Here is a 22940-nt window from a genome sequence, read left to right on the forward strand (position 1 = left end):
CTGTCCGCGACGTGGAACGTCGTGTACTTGCGTATCGGGATATTTTGTGTATCCTATGAACGCAATGCAATCTTTCCTTTGTTCAAGTCTTCTTTCCGGAGTATCCGCCGGTGGAACACTGAACACTACGTATGAACGCAAGAGGCTGAATGAGAGTCTGGCTCAGCCACCGGCCACGGTCTACATGGATCTGAGATCTCCAATCCTTCATAGGAACAAGGCGCGCTCACGTGAGCGTGATCCTGCGCCGCGGCACAACTCGTGCATCCAACCACATCGTTCGGACTTACAATGGACAAAGTGAATTTCTCTCTCCCTCTAGTCGGAGTCGGGGAACAATCCTGTGTTCCAGCCAGCACATTTGTCCCGCCCAACTCAGAGGCTCGTAGCAATTCTGACGTGCAAATCAATTGTCAAATTTGGGCTATTGAAGCTTGATAGGAGCTGTACGACTAAGCTATTGACACAAGAGGTGCATGTAGCATCCAAATCAGTGCGCTCCGGTTGGAGTCCGAAGTCATCGAAATGAAGGTCTTCCAGGCTCCGGCATTGCCAAGTGACGAGTCGTGGACTAGGTAAGCGATTCACAAGCATCGACTAACTCTACACCAGGCCACTCGCATCAATAATGTACAACGGCCCAATGTAATGGAAAGATGACATTGAACGTGGGCAGGTTGCGGCGTATCAGAGTCAAGCATGACAGCATTGTTGCATAGCGATAAAAGCCAAGCACGGAAAGTTCGGTTATGAGAGTAATAGATTACCACAAATACTGTCCATCAGGAACCTCGACGATTTGCGACTTCCTGTCCTTGAGTTCTCTACTCGACAGCGTCTGATACTCACTCAATCTCTGCCGAATTCTCCCCTTCATCGATTTCCAGACATTGAGGACTCCTTGCGCTTCTCCGATGAGGTCCTTCTCGGGCTGACAGGTATCGTCTTCTGGACCGTAGCCCGTCCATCGAAGCACATAATGCCCGGCGGGCCCCTCGGTTCGCTCTGACACAATACGAGATATCTCCCACTCGACTTCATCACCGTCTGCATGGACAGGGGGCGGGCGGGTGAGCTTGACAGGTCGGGACGAGGTTTTGGTCCAATTGACAGGAAGGTCTGCTGTGGGACGCTTCGGCGTTGGAACGAAGACATTCTTCGCAACCTTGGTGTGCTTGCCCTTGATGTCCGGATGCAACGCCCGGGAGTATTTCTCGCACTCGCACAGCGCATGTTCCAAGTCGACCATCGTCACGCCAGGACGACGCAATTGGCACAGCCGCGGCCTGCGGTCCACCGGGATGCCCAACCGTGAGAAGTGCTCGTCCTGAGTCGCGTGCAGCCACTGCAGGGCCTCGAGCTCATGCGAGCACACTCCCGGTCCAAATATTTTGCGAAGGCACGCCTTGGAGCCAGGCCCTACACCGACCCACTCGTCTTCGCTCCAATTGAAGTGCGGCAGCATGTTAAGGTCTAACGCAAGCCTATATTGTGTCAGATGGGGATAGACGTTCATGAATGCTGAGGGACGGAACGTACTGTAGCGCAGTGAAATCGCCCATGCTCGGAAAGAGACGCAACCATCCGTGGGCATCCTTGAGATAGCGGAACCGTTTCAGCTGCCTCGGCAGATTCTCTTCCATGAACAGCTGGACCAGGCGGAGATGACGGGCAAAATGGCTTTTGCCACCGACATTTGTGGGCGCCGGACAGAAGTAGGCGGGGGAGTAAAGGGGACCGTCGGCCGCTTCGAGGACCTTTTCGTACGAGTAAACATCGAAGTCTGCCCACGTCAGCTCGCCAAACTGTTGCTTCAGATACTTCCACGTATCGATTCTATTGAAGACGCGGAAGAGGATGACGCGGAAACACGACTCGTGGAGGTCCTGACTGCCTTGGTTTATGACGTGTCGGAGGATGTACTGCGTCGTCCGGTCGTATACTCGAAAGACGTTCGTGAACGGATATTTCTGTAGAATCTCGTCGGTTGTCCACGGCCGCTCCTCGCCCGCAGTGCGGCGTAGAAAAACCTGGTGCCGCTCCGCCATGAAGTAGAACAATGTGTCGAGCACGGGGGAGATGGGCAAACGGTGTTCGTCGATAACCGCAAACCTGGGACGCGGGTTTGACTTGGCTCGTGCATTGTTGTTGTTGGACTTGCCGTTGTATGCGACAACTCTCCGTGTTGACCGTCGCGACGCCTGCTCGCTGGCGATTTCCGTGCGTCGGGTGCGTACCATGTCTGTCGTGCGTGGATATTGATGTCTTCTGTTTGGATCAAAAATTCAGGAAGTCACAGAAACGCGCGACAGAACTCACATTGAGCTAGGATAGGGGGAAGAGCAGGTCGACAAAGGAGACACGATGCACGCGTCGCGTCGCGACCGCCCAAATCCAGCGATCACATGATCGTTCGTCTCCTCGACCGCAACCGTTAAAAGTTAAATGCGAACGTTCGACATTGTCAATATTTGCCTTCGCTGTCTCCCCTTCACTCGCGGACAGGCAGTGTGTGCAGACAAAGCAAGTCTGCGATCCATTGCCGCGGGTGACCCGTGGCAATGGAGCACAGCCAGTGCTTTGTGCCGGGTACACACCAGTCTACACTTCAATCTATGGACAGTCATGAAGGTGGGTTAGTGTTGGAAGACTTTAGAGGTGGTGCATACTTACATCTTCTAAGCCAGGATGTCTCCTGAAAGAGCTGTGTGAGCAAAAGCCAGTACAAGGTCATACCTAGGGAGTCTATCAGTTGGGTACAGCTGCACATCAAAACCCGCCAGGGAAAGCACTTTCTGAAGGTCATAATAGTATGGCTGTGGCGAGCAGAGTGCTATGTGGCCTGGCAGCTCCGGCATGGGCCCCTCATGATGGTTGGGGTAAGCCCACTTAACCATGACCACGTACACGGGCCTGTGGCAAACACCTAATTTGTATCGGCGTATCTGTGACAGGTATCTCAGTAACTCTCTGGAATACCACGCGCAATATGTTTCGTGACCTCCCACACGATCGCCGCGTGCCTTCCCACCTCCCTCGCACGTCGCCCGCGGCTCCTCCGCCTGGTCTGATACTGTGCCAGCATCACCCGGTGACTCACATAGACCCACCTCGCCATCGCCTACGTCTCCCGTCCTCGAATGGTGGGGGTGCCACTGCTGTACCTGGCGCCCACTGGTTTTTGGATTCCAAGGCACGTCGAGTCCGAGGGAAGCCAGTGTGGTAACACGAAACATGCTCATATCGATGCATTGCTAGCGGAGAGGGCGCGTTTGCGAGGGAGTCCACGGTGTTTCGGTGAGTCACAGTGTATCTATCGCTATCGTGCCCATCAAGGATGTCAAAGGATGTGTGGACTCGATGGCGTGTGGGCAAGGTATATCCCGAGGGGAAGTGCGTTGAAGTCTTCTGGCTACTCAGACGGCTTCTCACACCCCATCCGAATACACATCACGTTGTGGGATCCTACTACGGTTGTCCGCGAAGCTCCGCGCGTCGTCCCTGGCGCCATGACGGCTTCCAACGCCTCGCCGTGACAGATAGTTCCCAGCGGTGTCGGTACTGGCAGCTTGACCGAGGCGCATGTACGTCGATGATATGCACAACTCTCTGATCACAACAATATCTCTCATTGGAACTGGACATGCAGTGAGCTAAGACAAGCCGAATGCTGAACAAGGGTACGTTGACATGGAACAGCTACAACATCATGTACGTCCTCTCTTCTTTCTCCTCCCTGCTTCTTCCGGGTCCTCTTTACCATGTCCATTAGGCCCCGCCTTGTCCTTCTTTTCGTTCACGATCTGCTTCACCACCGTCTCCCACATCGTATCGTTCATCCCCTTCGCCTTCCCGAGCTGCTCGCGCAGCTTCGCGACCTCCGCCTCGAGCTCGCTCAGCCGCGCTTGCGCCGACGCCGGCTGCTGTCCGGCGCCAACGTCAGTCTGGACGAAGAGCGCCTGGTCGCGGAGGAGCTCCTCCCGCGAATAAGAGAAGAACACCTCCGCTTTGGTCTAGACCAGCAAGCGCTCAGTATCTCCCAACTGCAGAACGAGTACAGGACGTACCGCTGGTTGTGGTGGGAGCATCATGGCCACCTCATGTAGTTCCCGCGCCTTCGCGTCCCGCATGCGCTGGAACGGCGCTACGGGGCGTACGGGCACTTCCTTCGTCTCCGTGCCCGCAGTCAGGGTGAGGCTGACATGCCCGACGAGATCTGGTGGGCGGAGGAGCGTCGTCAAGTGCGTGATGACCATCCCTTTGTGCGAGCTGAGCGTGCGAAGGAGCTGGTGAGAGGCTATGTCATATGTGTGGATGTAACCCGTCGCGGTGCCGACCAGGAGCAGCGAAGATGTCAGAGATATCGCCATTGTCGTAACTGGTTGGCTATAAAGAATGTTCAGCGGAGTCGTTACTTCCGAAGCGGCATGAGGCCTACCCAACAGATATCAGCCGCTTTTTCGCAGCCTGCGGGTCTTCGTCGTTGATGCGGATCGTATCGTTCACGCCGCCGCCCCCGACAGCTTCCATCGCAGCCCGCCCAAACTTGTCTACGCGCTGGCGGAACAGATTCACCTGGTGTATCGAACCGTCGGCGGAACCAGCGAAGAAAAGGCGCTCCGTGGCGTCCCATGCGAGGCAGGCGATTGCTTGAGGGAAATGGAAGGTCGTGAGCAAGGTTTTCGAGGATAAGTCCCAGAGCTGGTGTAGTTGGGTCAGGGTGATACGACGGACAAGAAGAACATATGCCGACCTTCGCCGTGTGGTCCGCCGAGGAAGTGATGATGCGGCAGGATGGGAAGCTACCTGCTCCGCAGACTATATCCGTGATTGGTAGCGAGTGGTCGGAGAGGTTGCAGTACGGAGTCGGCAAGTCGTTCTGCATGTCATCGTCGACCAATCTATGTTATTCGAGAAGTCAAGAGACGACGAGAGACGGCAATATTATCAATGACCTTGACACGGACCACACGCTGACGCTGGAGTCGTCGCTTCCTGACACAAGTGCTGCGCCATCTTGGGTGAAGCGTAGGACATTCACTTGTCGGTAGTGGGCATCCCATGCGTTGTACATGACCCCGGAAGCAACCTACTGCAGCCAAACCTGTTTCATTTCATGCCTACTATTCACATAGGCGAGACTACTAGCCTCCCATAGGAATATCCGCCCTTGCACCGTGCCTCCAGCACAGAGCTCCCCTCGAGGGTCTACTGCGATCGCGGAGAGCTTCTCCGGCAGCACGATCTTCAGAGCGAGTTGATCCTAGTATGCAGACAAGGCGATTATTATGGTGCATTCGACAGAGATGCATGACGCGCACTTTCTGGAAATTATACACGTTCATTATGGATTTGTCCGGCTGCGCTGCGAGCATGAACCCGCCCATACCCTCGCGAGATTGAACGACCGCTGTGCAGCGAGCTGCGGCCGAGGTCTGCTTGAAGGATGCGAGAGACGTTCCGGTCTGTATGTCGTGCAAGGCTATCGTCCCGGGTCCTGGAATGGACGGAGAGGGCCCTGCAGCAAAAAGAATGCATTCGTGCAGATGCATGGCACTAGTTTTGTCAAGTTCGAGAGGGTTGGCGTAAACTGCCACAAGGTCTTCCACAAGTCACTCTGAGAGACAAACTAGCACTGCTGAAGCCAAGCTGAAGACAGTCCTCTAGACGGGGAAGAGGAGGAGGGACAATCCTCTACTTAGACGGTGAGGAGGAAAGACGACCAAAGTTAACTTGCAAAATCTGGAACGGAGCGGTACAGTGTATCGGGCCAGGATCTCGGCGACCCTAGGTGCTCGGTCACTAGTATTGAGGCCTCACATAGCTGCTATTCTTTCCATGGCCACAAATACAATGTTATCATTAACCTACACGTCCCATCTCTGCATGTGCTCACTTGCAAGCCCCTACAGCAGATTTTGAGAGTATGAGTGGTGTTTCGAGCAATGATACCCAGATTTGGTGAGTATTACCTAAGCACCATCACGGGCCCGAACATTATCAATATTCTTCTGTCTCGCTCGCACCGTCCTCCAGCCTGGCAATGTACCATTCTAGTCATGACATCTTTAGCAGTCATTTTGAATACTAATGGGATGTAATTAACCTCCAGCGACGTGTGCGACACCATTAATTGAAGTCGCTTGGTCGACTAGGGCGTCTGGGCGTCTGTTAGTACCCTCGTCAAGAAGATCTTCACGATGCTCGTGTGGATGCTCCTGAAATCATTGTAAGTAGTGAGGCACATAACGAGGATTTATCAACATCCACTCTCACCTCAATCAGGATAGTTATCTTTCCTTTGGACTGAGGTGACAAGTTGAAGTGCTAAGGTGGCCGAGATCCCGGCCCGATACAGTAACTTGCATGAATCTGAGATCCGCCGGCTCACGTGCGGTGGCCGAATATGATGGGAACAGCCTTATATGGGAGGCGGCTCATACATCGCTCTGGCCTCCACTCCTGAACGTTCTATTACGTTCCGGACAATAGTCAGCGCGCCTCAAAACCTTGTCTTTAGCGTTTCATATCGCTCCGCGCCCACCCATCTACCCTTGACTCTCCCCTTGACTACTAGCTGACACGATGGCGACGAACCTATACGAAACGCTCGGATTAGACAGGAATGCATCTCCAGAAGACGGTGAGTTTACCGTAGGGTCGCCGTGGGATGCTGGGGTCTGGGTCTTCGACCAATTAATCTCCTCGGTTCGGCAAAGGATTGGGTGGCGCTTTGGTGTGGAAGTCTTCGGGTTCAAGTGTTCAATTGACCGACTAGTGTTGCACAACCACACAGATATCCAACGTCTACGGGCAGCCCTGTTATTTCTTTGGACATGCAAAGCGGAGCATCTCGCTGGACAGTGAGACGGGCTCCCCTGTGGTCTTCGCGCATTAGTGGCGCTCGTCCGCGATTTGTCGTACCGTGAATTCTGGCCTAGCCCCAGGACCCCGACATACTTTTGCGAACTGAGCTAACATATCGGTCCTTTTGCAGTACGGAAAGCATACCGCAAACGTGCGCTGAAGACGCATCCGGATAGGCTCTCGCTACAAACATCTGAAGCAGACAAGGCCACTGCAGCGGAGGAATTCCGCAAGGTGCGTTGGACTTGGAGGCATACATCAACAGGGCAACGACTAAATGTGCTTGTAGGTTAATAACGCATACGAGGTCTTGAGCGACGAAGAAAATCGCAAGGTGAGTGATCGAGTCACCACCCCACTCTGTCTCAGTTACAGCGGAGGATCTTGAGGCATGCTACCGCTGCGTTGTGTACACTCTCGCTGTGGTCTTTAATCTGAGCCATGAGCTCACACTCTCCACATAGCTATACGATAGACACGGTGTTTGGCCGCCTCCTACTGCACCAGATCCAGACGCACGAGCGTCGCAGAACTACTACCAATCTTCATTCAACCAGCCCTTTTCGGACCCCTTCTTCAGCTCTGGCTTTGGCGGCAGGTCATTCGCCTTCACAGACCCCTTCGAACTCTTCAGCTCCCTCTTCGGCGATATCCACAATCTCCACCGGGGTTTCTTCGAGGACGATGACCCATTCTTCTCCAATCCGTTTCCGACTTCGTCCTCCCGCTCACCGTTTGGTGACCCGTTCGGCCTCTCCACTCGGTCGCCTTTTGGCTCTCTCTTCGGGCCAGGTCCCATGTTCTCTGGGCTCCTGGATTCTCCGAACACCCGTTCGTACAGCCAAGTCAACGAGGCAGTTGGCCGCAGTGGCCAGTGGGTATCGCAGAGCACTATGACTCGCAGTATCAACGGGCGTACAGAACAGATAACAAAACGTCGCGATGCACGGGTGAGCGTCGTCATGTCGTCGTCTGTGTTCGTACGCTCACAAGTCTGAATAGGGCAACGAACACGTCGTGTACTCGTCTCCAGACGGCGAACGATACACGGTCAACGGTGTTGAGCAACCCCTTCCAATCGCTGCGACACAACCGCCTCCCGCGTACACACGTTCGCTACCGCAGACCATCACAGCAGGTCCTCCTCCGCAGGCCTCGTCCTACTACATGCCTCCTCCAGCACAGCCTCAGCTGGTGCATACGACCTCGCGCCCGCCTACGTACCACACCAACAGCGTGAGTTCGGCGTCGCGCGTCTATCCATCGAAGCCTGCGCCATCGGTTGACCGCGCTCCTGTCCGTCACCGCGATGCTATGGACGTCGACTCCCCGACGAGCTTTGGCGACGGTGAGTTCGGTAGACCATCGGCATGATCACAAAGCGTACTGACAACCTGACATCGCCTCGAAGCACACGCGTCATCCCTCCATTCATACAACTCCGACCGGGACCGGTCCCACCGCAGGGACACGTACAGAGACCCTCAGCACCGGAACTCGCACCAGTCCTCCAGCGACAGTCGGCGCTCCCACCATGACTACCAACCCGTCCGTGCTGCCACGGCCGACGGGGACGCCCACCGCCACAGCAGCGGCGACAAGCAGCGGCGGCTCGGCGGATGGTGAGCGTGTGTCTCAGGCAGGTGCAGCAGTACGCTGCATCGGATCGGTGAGCTGACTGATGGTTTATTCGCGTCTGCGCAGGTTGAACGCTCTTACGAAGCTGCTGAGGCATCGCGTTCGGCGCCACGATACGTCCCACTAGTCGTCATGAATCCTTGAACACTCAACATCACGTATGACTCCCCGGATCGATTTTCTCACTCGCTGTGCCGCTTTCCGTCGCCTTGCTCTCCTCTGCTCTCCGGTGGTGCTGTATACATAACGCGCTACCCCTGTAAAACATCACCAATTTCTAGCTTCTCATAGCATAGCTTGATTGTAATGTATGGTCATCACTGTATCGCTCGTTCAGCTCGTCCTAGCTGAGCAGACGAACATGCGTTCATGTATTGTTTAGGTGTAACAGTATACGTAGTATCGACACTACAGGGGCCGCCTGCTGGGCCAGTTAGAGTACAGTGCGGAGCCGACGCGCACGCGCGGGGGCCCATGTAAGTATCATGAATGCGGGATGAAGGTGGAAAGTATTGCGGGCTAAGGACAGTATTCAGAGGAAGCGAAGCGCAAACGACCGTGTAATGCGAGCGAAACAGAAAATAAAACCCATTGCAGTCCGATAACTTACCATGTAGCATACGGAAGCGAAGGAGAGTAGTAGGGTAGTGCGGAACGGCGGCGAGAACGTATGGATGCGGTCCATTGACCTGGAGGGACGGAGGGAGAGAATGTCATATCATAGTACAGGGAGCACACCGCTGAAGCAAGCCGCGATCATGCTACTGTTGTTGACCGCGTCTGCATAGGCGGGAACGCAGAAGACATCGGTGAGACTTGCGTTTGTGGGGAGGTGTCATTCCCGTAGCGCGGCTCACTTTCTGTGTAGGAGGCGGATAGTTGGTGAGGTGCACCACTCGTGCTCGGCGTTTGTGGGCCTCCTGCTTGCGCCGGTACCTTCCCGATGAACCAGGACGGCACCCAACCTCGATCTCCGTTCTCTTCTTTGACCGCCTGCGGGAACATGCGATGAGGCAACAATACAAAGAACACGGACGGGTCAACTTACATATGACCAATGGTTATACCGCTTGAACACGCGGAGGTAGTCGTCCTTCGCTAAGTTCAGCTCTTCCTCTCCTTTCTTCTTGTAGTCCATTAGCGCGATACCCGGGAAACTCGTCGACAGGATACTGAGCGGCAGGATAGGGGTACGGTCGCCTGGTGATTGTGGAGGCGAATGTTGAGAGCCACCCCTCGCGGTTGCCTCTGCGATAGCCGTCGAAACAGGAACGCTGGTCTCGAGCAGACAGCCTGCGGGCACCCAGCCTTGCTTGCTCGTGTCCGGTTCGATCGACCCCGAGCCTTCTGGGTCTCGTTGGACGACCCACCATCCTCTCGCTCTTGACAGGATAATGAACGTATCTCCACTACAAACAGTATCAGCCAACGACCATGACAGTAAGGTGAGTAGCACTTACACGACAACATCGAATTCGTCTTCCTGCTCGGCCATATACGGGTAGATCGCAACTGCGTAAGACACTCCAGTCGATGGTGGGATCTCCCTGAGTACTGTTGGAGGAACTGCGTTCTCTGAGCTGCTCGCAGCATTCGACCCTCCCGCATTCTCCGCAGACGCGCCCAGCTCATGCGCACCCTCCTTGTTCTCCACCGCAGGCGACATAAGCTCAGGCCAGCCTGACTGCCCATTGGGCACCGCAGACAAAAGCCCTGGTGCCGTGGTGTGGCTGTTGACCTGCAACCTGAGTGGACGGCCGTTTGCGTCCTGGCCCTGTACCGTCGGTTGGTTCTGCCCCAGCAATACGGGCGGCGACTTTGACGAGTCTCCGGAGGCTTTGCGTGCGGCCTGTTTCTGTTGTGCGACTGCGATTGGTGACCGTATGTCCTTGATGTGCTTAAGCATAAAGACTGGGTTCTTCTTCGCGTCCTTCAGCTTCTGGAACAGCAGCAGGGGCTTCTCGTCATAGCTCAAACACCTCTCTATGCGGTTGCCTATACGCGACTGAGTCGGGAATAAAGATTGACTTGACCTATGTTAACTCACCCGGCGCGCCATAGCAGATGAACATGGCGTAATTCTGCCAGTCATCATTGTTGATCTTGTACTTCTTCAACGCAGCCGGCAGCACCTTCCACGCAGGATCGTCGAGGCTGACCTTGAAGCTCTTCAGGTTGTCGGTGCTATCTTGCCTCGACGGTTCTTGCCTGAGGGCCCTCAAGTTGTCCGAGCTGTCTTGCCGAGAGGGTTCTGGTCGTAGCTGCCTCAATGCAGGACCGCTGGGACCAGCGGTTGTGTGTGATGAATCTCCCCGAGACCTGTCTGAGCTGCCGCTGCGCGAAGTGACATCATGCTCGAGTCGTTGGGGCGATGGCTGGGGCGAGTCGACGAATTCCGGAGCGGCAGCCTTTGTGGGGGAGCGCATGGGTTTAACAAATGACGCCCACTTGAAGGAATGCGATCGTACAGGACTGTCCGTATCCGCCTGCTTCGGCCGTTAGGGAAGACTGTGGTAGTGACCATGAATGCAACTCACCTGTGACCGCTGCGAGGTGATGCTGTTCCTGACACTGCTCACGTCGTCGAGACATGAATGGAGGCTGTCGCTTAACCTGCGGTTCTCCTCTTCAAGCGTTCGCAACCGCTCGCCTGGAGGAAAAGGTAAGTTGTGAAGGAGCTTGGAGCGGCTGTGACAGACCCTGTTCTCGAAGCAAGTTAAACAACTTGTCCACATTCTGTTGCTCCTTTCGTTCCTCGACTTCCGCTGTTCAGGAGTGAGTGATGAGCCTCGCGGAGGAGAAATGGGTAGTTACAAGGCGGTACATAGTGATCCGATTCAATAGGGATACCCTGAGCGAGCTTGATATTGTAGACACCTTTGAGGATGGCAAGCCGTTGGCCAATTGTTGTGATACCGACTTCCTTCAGGGCATCCGCATCTAACAGACACAGCACCTCGCCGGATATTCTATGCTCTGCACGACACCTCTGTGAGTGGTCCACCTATCAGTCCACACCGGCCTACCGACCTCGGATCTGGTTCTCGTATTGTGGCAAGCCTAGCTTGACAAACCACGCTTGGACTGCACTTTCGTCCCATTCCATTATATTCGCCGACGATGAATCCATGGCAAGAAAGCGAGTTGCGGACGTGATGCAAGTAACAACCGAGGATGTCGTTCAGCGGCGGGGGTTCTCCCGCAGAGTTCGCTGTAACTTGGCAGAGGCCACTTTCGGGCTTAATCGTGTGCAAGTCAATTCAGAGGTAGACAAAGACGATTAGAAGGAACGAGACGAGGGGGCAGAAGAGGAGGTGAATGAACGCAGAAAGCGGTCGCCGTTGCTTGCAGCAGCCGCCGCCAAGCCGCCGCACCGCGTTTCTGAACCGTTCTGATAGCCGAATCGAACTGGATTAGGCAGATCAACTCGGGCCGGGGTAAGAAACCAAGATGCGTTTGTTACATAAAACCGTTTAAGTTTCACCTCAACAATTGTTGCCTCTCAACTTGAAGCTGCTTCCGGAGTTGTCGCGTACACTCATGTCCAGATAATCCTGCAGCGGGCATGGACGACTTGTATGCTAATGCCTGGAATGACCCCGCCGACCCGCCTCTCTCCGACTTGAAGCCCTCGGCGAGCTCAAGCACTTGGCTCTCTCCCAGACTACCGGACGCGCACGAGGAGGCCGACTTGGCGGCCCCTTCATGGTCTACCGGGGCTGGAGTACACTGGAATGAACCTTCAGACAGCGCGGGCTTCTCCTGGGGTCAAGCCGACACCGATCTTGCCTGGAATAGCACCTACGAGGGCATTCAGATCGCAAAGCCTAGAAGTGTTCTCATCGAAGAGGATGCACCCGCCGCAGAACCTCAAGATACCGAGAAAGAGGATGCATTCTCCACAGAACCTCTAGGCACTGAGAAAGAGGATGCATCCGCAGAACTTCCGGATCCCGAGGAAGAGGCACCCTTAACCTCTGTTTCGCCAACTCCTGAACCTCCCTTCGAAGTACGTGACCCTTCATCGCCACCTCCGCCTGTACAAGAGATATTGGCGACTGCGGTACCGCTAGCAGATGTCGCAGTGCTCTCACCGCCCGCAGAACACGATGTATTTGGGACATTCGAGTCCGCTCTCAGCCCCGATGAGGATAAAGCCCTTGTACTCGAGGAGAGCGCTCTTAACGCGGATGCATGGGGCTCGGCTTGGGCGAGCGAGTCGGAGGCCAAGGTGGCGCAAGAGGCGGAACCGGTAGACGAATGGGAGGCTGCGCGACGGCGCAAGGCTCAGGAAGATCGCAAAGTCGTAAGTCTGACTTAATCGCTCACGCTGGCGTCCTTCTCAACTTCTGCAGCCGCCTGCCGTTATAGCGGCACTGCTCAGCGACTGCAAGCAATTCTGTGAGGAAACTTGGCCGGAGCATCCGGCCGCGGACGTTGCAGGGAAGGATGACTCCAGGAGCAATTGGCGCAGAGGCTTGGAAGGCGTTGAAGGTCTGTGAGTACTGGTTATAGCCGACTATTGTCACTGGCGTGTTGAGTCATTGTATCTCGGTATGGCTTTCGTGCAATCCAGAGAGGCCCTTGTGAACACATTCCTCCCACCTTTGTCTCTACAACCGCCGGTGCACTTCGGGAAGACAGCCACGGCAAAGCGGATGGCTATGTCTGCTCGTCTGACCAAGAACATGGCGATGTCCAAGCGAAGCCCGATGGCGCATTACCTGGCTGCGAAAGGTTCGACCGCATGGGAAGTCGCTGTGAAGGAGCGTCACGAAGTCGTTGGAGACGACATGCCCGTCGGCTGGAAGATCCTCGAGAAAGAGACTGCCGGCGAGACTACTGTTGACGCGGCCAAAGAGAAGAGACCTACGGGTCGTCTCTTCTCCTTTTGGGGGCGCCGAGAGTCCAGCACGACGAGCACTCATACTCGGTCATCATCTCAGTCCGACGTCAAGGATGAAACCAGTTTGCGGAGTCCAATCGCGAGCGAAACCGCCGGACACTCAAGACGGCCGAGTGAAGACAGTGTGCGATCCCTTACCAGTGGCGGTGCTGATAGAGGTGCGCCTACTACGCGGCAGTCATCCTCGTCACCTGCGTCATCCACGAACGCATCTACGTCGTCCCTCCCCGCTGGACCTGCACGAGCGACCTCGTATGCTGACGCACCTGAGCCGGAAGTCGATCCAAACGGCGTGCAGGCGCCTTCTGCTGTCTCGCGTTTCCTGAACAGATTCTCTCGCCGGCGGAGTGCGATGGGTTCTGGCAGTCCCCGGAATTCGCTTGCGTTGTCCTCCGATGACCTCGAGTTCCTCGCAGAGATACCCAGTGCAAATGACGGTGAGGATGAAGACGAAGCCAACTTGAAGGCATTCGAGAGTGTCTTTAATTCCAAGCCTCAGTCTTCTGTTCTGCCTCCACCTCTGCCTCCTCCCTTGCCGCCACCGCCGTCAGTGAACACAGTTGCTCGGACCGGGGCGGGCCACTCCATGGCAGGCATGCATTCCCCTATCAACAGCCTAGACTCAACGATGGGCCTGCTTGACTCGACGTTCACGGCCGCCCCTGCTGCTGCTGCGTCATCTGTGAGCAGTGTGACCTGGCAGCCGGTCACCGCAATGCCTATCTTCAACCATCAAGGCCAGCCACGCCTCCTATGGGCTTGTCCAGGAGAGACACTCGATCTGCCAGCCCGTCGCCCTTGTCAGTGGAGAGGAAAGCCGTCCCCGCACAGCCCTTCTTCCTGCCCTCGCCTCCCTCATCCCGCTCTCACACTCCGATCCCCACCGTGCGAAGTGCCCTCAGCGAGCCGACACAGTCCCAGACGCCATCTGTCATGCAGGAGGCCGTGCACGGGTCTTCATCTTCATCTTCGAAGCTCCCTCCACCACTGTTCCCTCCTCCATGGGCGCCCGTGCCTGCATCATTCGCGCCTGCAGATGACACGATGAATCGGCCTGATACTCCCACATCGGTCTTGCCTCTGGCGGAACTTTACCCAGACGCATATCGTGCACAGGCGAACAACAGTGCGGCGTCTAGGCCTGTGTCGCGGGCACAGATGTCGGCGCCTCTCATACCGCCGCCACCAGCCCGCTCGGAACCTGGTGGCACTCTCCCTCCGCTACTGGCGTCCCCGCCAGCTCCGTCGAAGCAGGCATCGGCACCACCATTGATCCGTGCGCCCGCCGCTTCGCGACCGTCGACATCAATCCCCTCTTCCTCAGGCCCTCCAAGCCGTCCGCACCGCCCAAACCACCTGCTCTGCCGTTGACCGACGACGATGAGGAATTTTCTGATTTCCTCTCGTCTGCGACGGTTCCCACGTCGTCCAAGCCCCTCGTGAGGTCCATATCCACCTCCTCACGGTCGTCAACGCCCAACAAGACACCGCCTTCTTCACTGGGACGCTCTGGTGGTCGCGCACCTGCGCTAGCCCATCTCCGGATAGGATCACGATCCCGAGGATCGGCGTCGGGTACTCCTCCCCATCCTGCGAAGTTGGCGTTGCTGGATGATAGCGATGACTTCTCCGACTTTCAAGCATCGCCGGCTACGGCTCAGCCGTTGTCGTCCAAACCGTATAGTGGCGATTCATTCTCAGACTTCCGGTCGTTCGCGTCGTCGCAGCCGTCGTCACAGTCGACGGGATCCTTCGATACGGTGGCCAACGATAGTACGACGTCAGACAAGACTTTCCTTACGCCCAAGAAAGATCCTGGTTTCGACTTCCTGGGCTCGTACACTCAGTCTCTCCGCACCCCCTCTCCTCCTCGCCCGATCTCCAAGGCGTCGCACATGCCACCCACCTTGTCGTCTTCCTCGAAACCGTCCGCGTCCACCTCGCGGAGTGTGGCTGACTCCTCTTCATCTCGAGCCAGTAAGGCCGCCTCACACTTGCACACTCTCAACCTTATGGAGAAAGCAGCCGCGCGTCCAGGCCGATGGCCGGCCCCTCCCTCGCCTCTTCCACAAGCTATACCCGGACCGGATTGGATGTCGTCGAGCTCAGCGTCCGTGGATCTGTTGAACGATGATCGCTCTCCAGTGCGACCAAAGGCTGAAAGTCTCACCGCATCGCGTTCGTCGCCGGCTTTGATGGATCCTTTTCGACCAGCTTCTACCGGAAGTCTGGGCAAAGGGGCCATTCCGATGTTGCCTGCGCCGCCATTGTCTCAGTCTCAGTCGTTTCAATCCACCTCTTTCGGCTCTTTGCAGAGTACGGCATTGCCGCCGACTGTCATCCAACGGGGGACAGCTCCGGCGGCGAACCCTCCCGCAGTGCAGAGCACGGCCAAGACGAGTGGACTTTCCGCGCAGGATTTAATGTTCTTCGAGGGGCTTTAGGTTGTCCTGGCCACTCACATGTGTTGCATAACGTTATCAGTCTTACGAATTCAACGATCGAAATGATGATGGCGGCGATCTCACCAGATCCGTAGTCAAGTCAAGTGGCAAGGTGTGCCGCATTGTGCGGTTCAACACATGGCAGAGTTGTGTTCCACGGTTGGTGCGTATCTGGTGTGTATCGTCCACGCCCACGCGGTATGGTGGCCGCTGTTTCTGACCATTTGCAGACGGCAGATCCCAAGCAGACCTTGTTGTGAGCGGTTGCTAGCGATGCAGCAATGCTTTTGACAAAACATCTGTGATGTCCCGGCGCATCTGTCAATGCAGTATCATGCGTCGTAATCCTCAGCGGTCACCCACTCCGGTACAGCTGCGTACTTCTCCAAGGCATCGTCTACGGAGGGGCATCATTGTCATCGTGGTACTGTGGTCTCAGCTACCCTTTGGGCAGTCGACTTGAAGTGTTGAAGCCTGAGAATACGTTGATGTTGTCTCTAACAGCGTACATGGGCAAAGCTTGTGCTCTGTACGCGGACTAGGTGAGTTACCATGTGTCAACTACGCACGTGGACCTATCTTCCGCCAGCATAGCACCTGGCTAGCCTCGAACAGCTTCATCTTTGAGGCTCCCTCCGCCGTTGTTCCTTCCTCTACGGCGCCCGCGCCTGCAGATGAAACCATGTTTCAGAAACGGGACACGGTTTCCACAGAGAACCCAGCGCAACGCGTGCGCAGGGTCTGGATGGTGCTTGGTGCGAGGCAACCCCATGGGCGGCGGCCAAATTTAAATCGTCCGAGGTCCAAGATCCAGCACGAGGAAAGACTCCGAGTTCTTCCGTCAGGTTACCAAAACGTTATGTTGCCGAATGTGCAAGCTCCTGGGCCCAGCGTTATGGGTAGGTGCGCCACCACAACCCACCCAGCCTCTGCGCGCGCGGATCCTAGAGGTCTTGCGGAAGTCTGTCGATACTTCATCTAGCCTCGAGCCGCAGGCGATTTCTTCACCACGAGAACCTCTTATCATCTCGTCCAACGTGTGCAAGCAGTCTTCTGAATGGCTCCGAACAACAAGAATTCCGAAGTTCAAGTCGCCTGGACGGATCAGCCCGTGCTTCTAGGTACGTCGCTCTCAATTCATGAGCGCATCATGCTCCGTGCGCCAATATGTAGCAGTGCACCTGTGGTGGAATGGTGTATTCCAACTTGAAAGCCCTACGAGGCCGCCATGTGCAGCGCATTCTGGTCATTGGCAACGAGCCCTGTGATGGGCACACGGGGGCGTTGAATGGGTGATAGGACGCTCTCGTATCACGACACCATCCTTGCAGTAGAAGTGCTCCTTGAGCCATATTTAAGGGCTCAACGAGATGGTGGATCCCTTCAACGCATCAGCTTCGACCGCAATGGCTTCCTCTACGTCGAAACTTACACTCTCCCTGTGTGCTGTTCTTCTACTCTTCTCCCTTCAGGCTGTCCGGGCGGCCAACTCCTTCGCAGGGTCAAACCTGTACTACGCAGCAGGTTTGTACGACGATGACAGAACCACCCTGCTTAAGTAAGTTTGGTCTTCTCGATCTTGACGTCTTTGTGGCAATGATCCGTATTGACATTCCACTACCAACATAGGGGACTGCAAAGCGCCGGAATGAAAGTATTGCGAGTATGGATCGGTGGTCAGTCTAGCGACCAGAAGGTAAGGACTTTGCGCTTCCGCAAGGCTTCTGCAATGGCTGAATATTCTCTCGTGGTCAGGGTACTCACGTCAACCCCTTCAACGATCTCGAACCCAACACTCCCTGCAACGGAGACACCTCTTGCTACGACGACACGGTTCTTAACAGACTGGATGACTTCATGGTTGCGGCCAACTCTTACGGCATCAAGGTGACCGGGTGTCGCTTGCGGATTTGCAGCTGTGATACTGACTTCCGCATCGGCAGCTTCTGATCACTATGCATAGCTACAACGCTTTGTCTAGTAACGACGCCTACGGCAAGTGGTACGGCATTGGGGATTTCTACACGAATAGCGATGCACAAACCTCCTTCGACGCTCGCCTCGTGCATATCCTGAACCACGTGCACACGTCGCTCAATAAGCCTTGGAAAGAGTTGAGTGACTATGTCTTCGCTTTCGAGGCTGAGAACGAAGCCATGATTGGGGATGTAAGTACTCAGTGATGTTCGTGTATATCCACAATGCCTGACATTCGCTGCAGGGCGCGTCATTCATCGAGGCTCACACTGCATGGTACGTTTCAAGATCATAGTGGTGTTTGACTGGAAGGAATAACCGTGCATATCTTATCAACAGGCAGTGCGACCGTGCTGGGACGATCAAGGGCCAACTCGGCGACAACAGTGGGGTAGGTCCTAGGAATGCTCCCCTAATCCTTTGATTGCATAGCTTCGAGACTGATGCGTATACGACAGATTCTTGTGACGAATGGAGGAGAGTCGTATTTGTCTGAGTCAGTCCAGTCTGCTTGGCTGTCCTGCGATGCTCTGGATGTCATCTCCATCCACGCCTACGGTACTGGGGATCTCGCCACCTCCGCCCTGAAACCCTATGTCCAGCAAGCGCAATCCGCCGGCAAGAAACTGATCTTGGAAGAATGGTGAGCACCTACCGTCTTCCATTGTAGAATCTGACTCAGACTGTACGGCACAGGGGCGCATGCTACTTCGACACTTCCAACAACAACTGCCCTACCGGAGATGCCCTATCACCGACACGCGTAACGGTAATATCGTGAACTGGGCCGAGCAAATTGACAACGCGGGGCTTCCTTGGTTGTATTGGCAGGTCCTTCCCAATGCTGATCCTCATGTACGTTCTCTCTGAGCCTTTCGCGTATTACGTTGAAACTAACAAGTAACCTGCAGTCATCGTACGACTACGAGATCGGCTTGAGCGACCCGTCCTGGGGTGCTCTCAAGCAGGCTGCTCAAGCGGCCGCACAGGCCACGGCTGCTTTCGATTTCTCGGCTTACCTTCTTTGAAGTGTAAGCTACGCAATTTTTCTTCATTGGGTTCTTTGTGGATTTATGGACTATGCTTGCAGCGTGACAGAGTTCTTGTCTTCCCTTTGCATTTTTCCTATGTTTGTTGACGCACCGCTGGAATAATGAGATTATCCTGACTATCGAGCGAGCACTGTGCAAACATGCATAAAGAGGCAACATTATCCCAATGCCGAGGTACGTACTGATGGGCGTGTGTAGCGGCCGCAACTTGGTGGCACCACTACGGAACACACAATGCTGATCTTACGGCCAACTATGCTCGGCAGTATCGCCCTCGAATTGGACTGACTTACCGGAGACCACTACGACTATTGACGCCTTCGTCAGCCTCTCGCATCGCTTGTGGATCCTCCGGCGATTGACTGATTTGGAGTATCGGTGTGTAAGACGGGGAAGTTAAAGTTTCTTATCTCCGCTAGCCATCGCTGACGCCGACGAAGGGACAAAACGTCACCGATGCTGTGAATATAAATAGGAACCTGCCTTCTCCACGAGCGGTACACTCACGCACCGGCATTCTCTACTATCTTCTCACCATCAAGCATGTCCCAGTCGTTGCGCCTTGATAAACTATTTGGCGTCCATGGGCGCATTGCCCTTGTCACTGGCGGTGGTACCGGTCTCGGATGGATGATCGCTGAAGGGCTCGCCGTGAATGGCGCACGTGTGTACATCACTGGCCGCCGCAAGGACGTCCTGGAACAGTCTGCTGCCAAGTTCACGCAAAAGCACAAAGGAGATGGCTCTGTTATACCGTGAGTACTCCACCCACCTTATGTCAAAGAGTAGGTATGAAGATCATTGGCAGGCTGGTCATGGACGTCACCGACAAGGCGAGCATCTTGGCCGCCCATGAAGTCATCAAGGCGAAGGAGGGAAAGCTGCATATCCTCGTCAACAAGTGAGGGAAGTCACTTATTCTTGCACGGAAACTCACCTTTGCATGATCAGTGCGGGTATCGCTGGCCCATTCGCGTCGTTCTTCAATGACATGAGTGCGCCGCAACACAAAGATGCGGAGACGCTCGGGCGTGCACTGTTTGACAGTGCGTCCTTCGATGACTGGGCCGACGTCTACACCGTGAATACATTCTCCGTATACTTCGTAACGACCGCGTTTCTCGGCTTGTTGGCGAGAGGCAGCCAGGACGTCCCAGGATACACTTCTTCCGTGATCAACCTTGGCAGTATCAGCGGCAATACAAGCTGGCGCAGAACAAGGTGGGACTGAGCTTTGCCGACAAAGTCCTGTATGTGCTCACTTGATGGACAGTTCGCGTACAATTCGACGAAAGGAGCTGTCACCCACTTGACGAAGATGCTCGCCACTGAGCTCGCGCTGAAGAAGATACCCGTACGTGTCTGCAGCGTCGCACCTGGCGTTTTCCCATCCGAAATGACCGGCGGGGAGGTGACGCCGGACCTGGTGGAGAAGCATGCAAATGGTATTGTACCCGTACCGATGGGGAGGGCTGGAACGTACGTGATGAGGCACAGTCGTCCGCTAAAGCCTATGTGCTGATAAAAAGCATCAGAGCTCAAGAGATGGCGGGAACCGTGATATACCTTGTGTCTCCTGCTGGGTGCTACACGACTGGGGAAGAGATATTGACCGACGGCGGATACATTGCCGTGAATCCTTCTATGCGATAGGCGGTGGTGGGCTCGGAGGTGCTCTGGAATTAGATACGGACGCCTGTGATCCAACATTTCAATATCAGTGCGCGACAGTACAGTAGCTATCCGACTGCTGAGTTTGTGCAGTACAGTGGACTAAAAGTTTTGTTTGGGTTGAGCCACACAGACACGGCAAAACCTCCTGATACTCGTCTCGACGTACTTACGCATGTTCATGAAGTGATATGTCAGAATTGAAGCTCTGCACATCGGAAGCGAAGGCGCATATAACGGGACAAGAACAGACACTATTAGTATGTACGTGGTCGGGGCTATAGGTGAAAGTTTGGGCTTCAAGGTTCACTCGGAGTTACGTAAGAAATCAAAGCTGATTGCAGATCGGATCGGTGGCGGTGGCGGTGGCGGCGGAGAGTCCCAATAAGGGCATTGTCCTTTGCGACGATATGACGACACGTATGCGACAACTCCCCCGGGCCTTCGCCATGGGCATTGAAGGGGCCATCATCGCAGCTTCAAATTCGGGATGCACTCACTCTGATATGTCACACTTCACTAGTCACTACACGATGGATGATTTGCAACAGAACAGGAATTGGGGCTCGCTCAACGACGACTGGGTTGGTGCTCGCATGACCGAGCCTGCATCTACTCTCATATTTCGAATGCAACACCACTCAAATTGATCTCGTAATTGAAGCTCTCGCAACCTATCTCATAAAGGAACAGGCAAGTCCCCGCTGTCAATGTGCCGACATGATGGTTTTGTGAGTCCGCAGTAGTGCCACCGTGTCGGTAGATCTCCTTACGGGCTCTTTACGTTGCGGAACAAAGACGCCTCTTCCAGTTCAAAGGTTCAAGCTGCAAGTCCAAAGTCCAAGCTTGGTTTGTGCACGCGGCGAAAGTTTCCAGAACAGAATTGGAGCATCCCAGATATAGGGCGCGGTAGCGATAGCCCTCAATTTACCTAAGCGTCTTCTCTTCGACTCCAACCCCTACCGAATCCTTCGGGACAGAGTCGCCTGAGATGTAACGCAGAGGAATGGTTACTGATCAGCTGAGTCAGTGGACCGGGTGGCATTGACAGGTATTTGCGGTGGTCATTCATCTGCGTCACGGTCCTTCGGAGTGCAAAGCCAGTAGCAGATCCAATTGGGTGAGTCTGTGTCAATCAACATGGAACGACTGAACACAGGATGCTCAAGACGGATCACAGCGCAGACCAACACCCGTGGGCCGGTGCGAATGGCACCTCGGAGACCCTACCTAGATTCCGACACAGTTGAGTCAATTGTGCCTGTGCGCGGCCCCGCACTTTGAATAGGGTCTCTGAGGCATTTGTGCTGATGATTGGAATACAGACACCTGAGGCATTTTCTGAACAACCATGGGGTCTTGAGAAGCCAAGAAGCTGCTGCGTCGAAGGGATTGACGGGAACGATACGCCACGCGGAGACTGATAAGATAAGATCAGACCGTCAATCAACGCTGTTGCATTACAGACTTGCGGACTCGGAGGCTCGGCGTCCCGCGATACAGCACAACGCTTGTTCTGACATCGGTCCACGTCAAGCATCCCAAGCGAAATAGAAATCACAAATTGATGCGGGGCGCACAAATCCCTCGGGTATGAAGTAGGGCGCCGCACGTGTCCGGCCGGTCAAGAGAGATATAAAAGAGGCGTACGACAACCGCCTCTCTCCAGTCGCAGACTACCCAACGCACCTCACAAGCACACCTTCCCCTCACAACTCTACTCCACAATGTTCACCGTGAGTAACATCTCTAAGCTCGCTGCCCTGAATGATATGCTCACTCACGCACCTCTAGAACGTCGCCGTCCCCGTCAACGAAGCCAACTGTGGCGTGAGCAGCTGCAGCTGCGGCGAAGCGTACGTATCACTGTTGCATATAACGTAGGCCGTATGCTTATAGCCTCATAGTTGCCAGTGCAAGCCTACCGAGTGCAAGTGCTAAATGCCTTGCCGTTCAACCCTGTCGCGCCAGCCATTCCTGTCTACCTCTCCAACATGAAGTAGGGAGACACCGAGGGCAGTTACTGCGTTGAATATCATGTAACGTATCTGCGATAGGAGCAAGAGGCATTGGCAATCGCTCTAACATGACATCGTTGACGTTATCACCATCGTGAGCGAGTGCATTTCGGACGCGCGAGAGACAGGCCATAGCTCGGTACCCTGCGCATTCATGTTGTTCGATCAAGGGATCTACCAAATGCTCTTCCTCGCATGGTATGCTCTCAGGACGTCTTCTCAGCAGACTTATCACAATGGACTTACCAAGGCCCTGGTATACGAGTCGCTGCCAGAGGCTGAGGCTGGACGAATAGGCTCGTCCTTAACGTTTAACGCTTATGCTCGTCCTTAACGCTCCATGGCCTCACCGGCACTGCGCACGATA

General features: G+C 55.0%; 7 protein-coding genes across 7 annotated transcripts; 4 read left to right on the forward strand and 3 right to left on the reverse strand.

Moving 5' to 3' along the window:
• Positions 1-682: 682 nt before the first annotated feature.
• Positions 683-2072, reverse strand: B0H18DRAFT_909066 (uncharacterized protein). Its single transcript, XM_048041531.1, has 2 exons — positions 1540-2072; positions 683-1484 (listed from the first exon to the last, which is right to left on the reverse strand). Exons 1-2 carry the CDS (start codon positions 2046-2048, stop codon positions 764-766), a joined length of 1230 nt encoding a protein of 409 aa, XP_047892658.1. The 5' UTR covers positions 2049-2072; the 3' UTR covers positions 683-763.
• A 1456-nt stretch (positions 2073-3528) lies between these two features.
• B0H18DRAFT_1010932 (WD40 repeat-like protein) lies at positions 3529-5721 on the reverse strand. Its single transcript, XM_048028956.1, has 7 exons — positions 5322-5721; positions 5150-5263; positions 4956-5089; positions 4754-4901; positions 4439-4701; positions 4068-4386; positions 3529-4013 (listed from the first exon to the last, which is right to left on the reverse strand). The coding sequence occupies exons 1-7, from the start codon at positions 5550-5552 to the stop codon at positions 3708-3710; spliced, it is 1515 nt and encodes a 504-aa protein (XP_047892659.1). The 5' UTR covers positions 5553-5721; the 3' UTR covers positions 3529-3707.
• A 747-nt stretch (positions 5722-6468) lies between these two features.
• B0H18DRAFT_1010949 (uncharacterized protein) lies at positions 6469-8849 on the forward strand. Its single transcript, XM_048028957.1, has 7 exons — positions 6469-6643; positions 6998-7101; positions 7157-7201; positions 7332-7817; positions 7870-8215; positions 8279-8489; positions 8572-8849. The coding sequence occupies exons 1-7, from the start codon at positions 6586-6588 to the stop codon at positions 8630-8632; spliced, it is 1311 nt and encodes a 436-aa protein (XP_047892660.1). The 5' UTR covers positions 6469-6585; the 3' UTR covers positions 8633-8849.
• A 1-nt stretch (position 8850) lies between these two features.
• B0H18DRAFT_934089 (uncharacterized protein) lies at positions 8851-11844 on the reverse strand. The gene is made up of 8 exons (XM_048041770.1): positions 11536-11844; positions 11320-11481; positions 11205-11270; positions 11043-11155; positions 10553-10991; positions 9966-10500; positions 9554-9914; positions 8851-9498 (listed from the first exon to the last, which is right to left on the reverse strand). Exons 1-8 carry the CDS (start codon positions 11633-11635, stop codon positions 9262-9264), a joined length of 2013 nt encoding a protein of 670 aa, XP_047892661.1. The 5' UTR covers positions 11636-11844; the 3' UTR covers positions 8851-9261.
• A 226-nt stretch (positions 11845-12070) lies between these two features.
• On the forward strand, positions 12071-15855 carry B0H18DRAFT_1119757 (uncharacterized protein; the record flags this gene model as incomplete). The annotated part of the gene is made up of 5 exons (XM_048033982.1): positions 12071-12811; positions 12861-13003; positions 13082-14100; positions 14154-14544; positions 14601-15855. The coding sequence occupies 5 exons, from the start codon at positions 12071-12073 to the stop codon at positions 15853-15855; spliced, it is 3549 nt and encodes a 1182-aa protein (XP_047892662.1).
• A 1288-nt stretch (positions 15856-17143) lies between these two features.
• Positions 17144-19006, forward strand: B0H18DRAFT_1095045 (glycoside hydrolase; the record flags this gene model as incomplete). Its single annotated transcript, XM_048032401.1, has 12 exons — positions 17144-17296; positions 17328-17413; positions 17485-17551; positions 17611-17742; positions 17799-18023; positions 18077-18108; positions 18172-18223; positions 18291-18475; positions 18529-18601; positions 18625-18687; positions 18744-18863; positions 18923-19006. 11 exons carry the CDS (start codon positions 17144-17146, stop codon positions 18858-18860), a joined length of 1185 nt encoding a protein of 394 aa, XP_047892663.1. The 3' UTR covers positions 18861-18863; positions 18923-19006.
• A 285-nt stretch (positions 19007-19291) lies between these two features.
• Positions 19292-20774, forward strand: B0H18DRAFT_1010974 (short-chain dehydrogenase). The gene is made up of 6 exons (XM_048028958.1): positions 19292-19639; positions 19693-19785; positions 19836-20105; positions 20131-20134; positions 20158-20363; positions 20420-20774. The coding sequence occupies exons 1-6, from the start codon at positions 19428-19430 to the stop codon at positions 20535-20537; spliced, it is 903 nt and encodes a 300-aa protein (XP_047892664.1). The 5' UTR covers positions 19292-19427; the 3' UTR covers positions 20538-20774.
• Positions 20775-22940: the final 2166 nt, after the last annotated feature.

The sequence above is a fragment of the Fomitopsis serialis genome, assembly GCF_022376445.1.
Source record: "Fomitopsis serialis strain Sig1Antser10 chromosome Unknown B0H18scaffold_39, whole genome shotgun sequence".
Taxonomy (NCBI): Eukaryota; Fungi; Basidiomycota; class Agaricomycetes; order Polyporales; family Fomitopsidaceae; genus Fomitopsis; species Fomitopsis serialis.

Coding starts and splice junctions, on each gene's coding strand:
- B0H18DRAFT_1010949 (XM_048028957.1), top strand. CDS start 6,586: ATGGCGACGAACCTATACGAAACGCTCGGATTAGACAGGAATGCATCT. Junction 6,644..6,997: donor GAATGCATCTCCAGAAGACG/GTGAGTTTACCG, acceptor GTCCTTTTGCAG/TACGGAAAGCATACCGCAAA. Junction 7,202..7,331: donor GCGACGAAGAAAATCGCAAG/GTGAGTGATCGA, acceptor CTCTCCACATAG/CTATACGATAGACACGGTGT.
- B0H18DRAFT_909066 (XM_048041531.1), bottom strand. CDS start 2,048: ATGGCGGAGCGGCACCAGGTTTTTCTACGCCGCACTGCGGGCGAGGAG. Junction 1,485..1,539: donor GGCGATTTCACTGCGCTACA/GTACGTTCCGTC, acceptor GACACAATATAG/GCTTGCGTTAGACCTTAACA.
- B0H18DRAFT_1010974 (XM_048028958.1), top strand. CDS start 19,428: ATGTCCCAGTCGTTGCGCCTTGATAAACTATTTGGCGTCCATGGGCGC. Junction 19,640..19,692: donor GGAGATGGCTCTGTTATACC/GTGAGTACTCCA, acceptor GATCATTGGCAG/GCTGGTCATGGACGTCACCG. Junction 19,786..19,835: donor CTGCATATCCTCGTCAACAA/GTGAGGGAAGTC, acceptor TTGCATGATCAG/TGCGGGTATCGCTGGCCCAT.
- B0H18DRAFT_1010932 (XM_048028956.1), bottom strand. CDS start 5,552: ATGCATCTGCACGAATGCATTCTTTTTGCTGCAGGGCCCTCTCCGTCC. Junction 5,264..5,321: donor ACGTGTATAATTTCCAGAAA/GTGCGCGTCATG, acceptor TCTGCATACTAG/GATCAACTCGCTCTGAAGAT. Junction 4,902..4,955: donor AGCGTGTGGTCCGTGTCAAG/GTCATTGATAAT, acceptor CGAATAACATAG/ATTGGTCGACGATGACATGC.
- B0H18DRAFT_934089 (XM_048041770.1), bottom strand. CDS start 11,635: ATGGATTCATCGTCGGCGAATATAATGGAATGGGACGAAAGTGCAGTC. Junction 11,482..11,535: donor ATACGAGAACCAGATCCGAG/GTCGGTAGGCCG, acceptor GGTGTCGTGCAG/AGCATAGAATATCCGGCGAG. Junction 9,915..9,965: donor GACGAATTCGATGTTGTCGT/GTAAGTGCTACT, acceptor TACTGTTTGTAG/TGGAGATACGTTCATTATCC.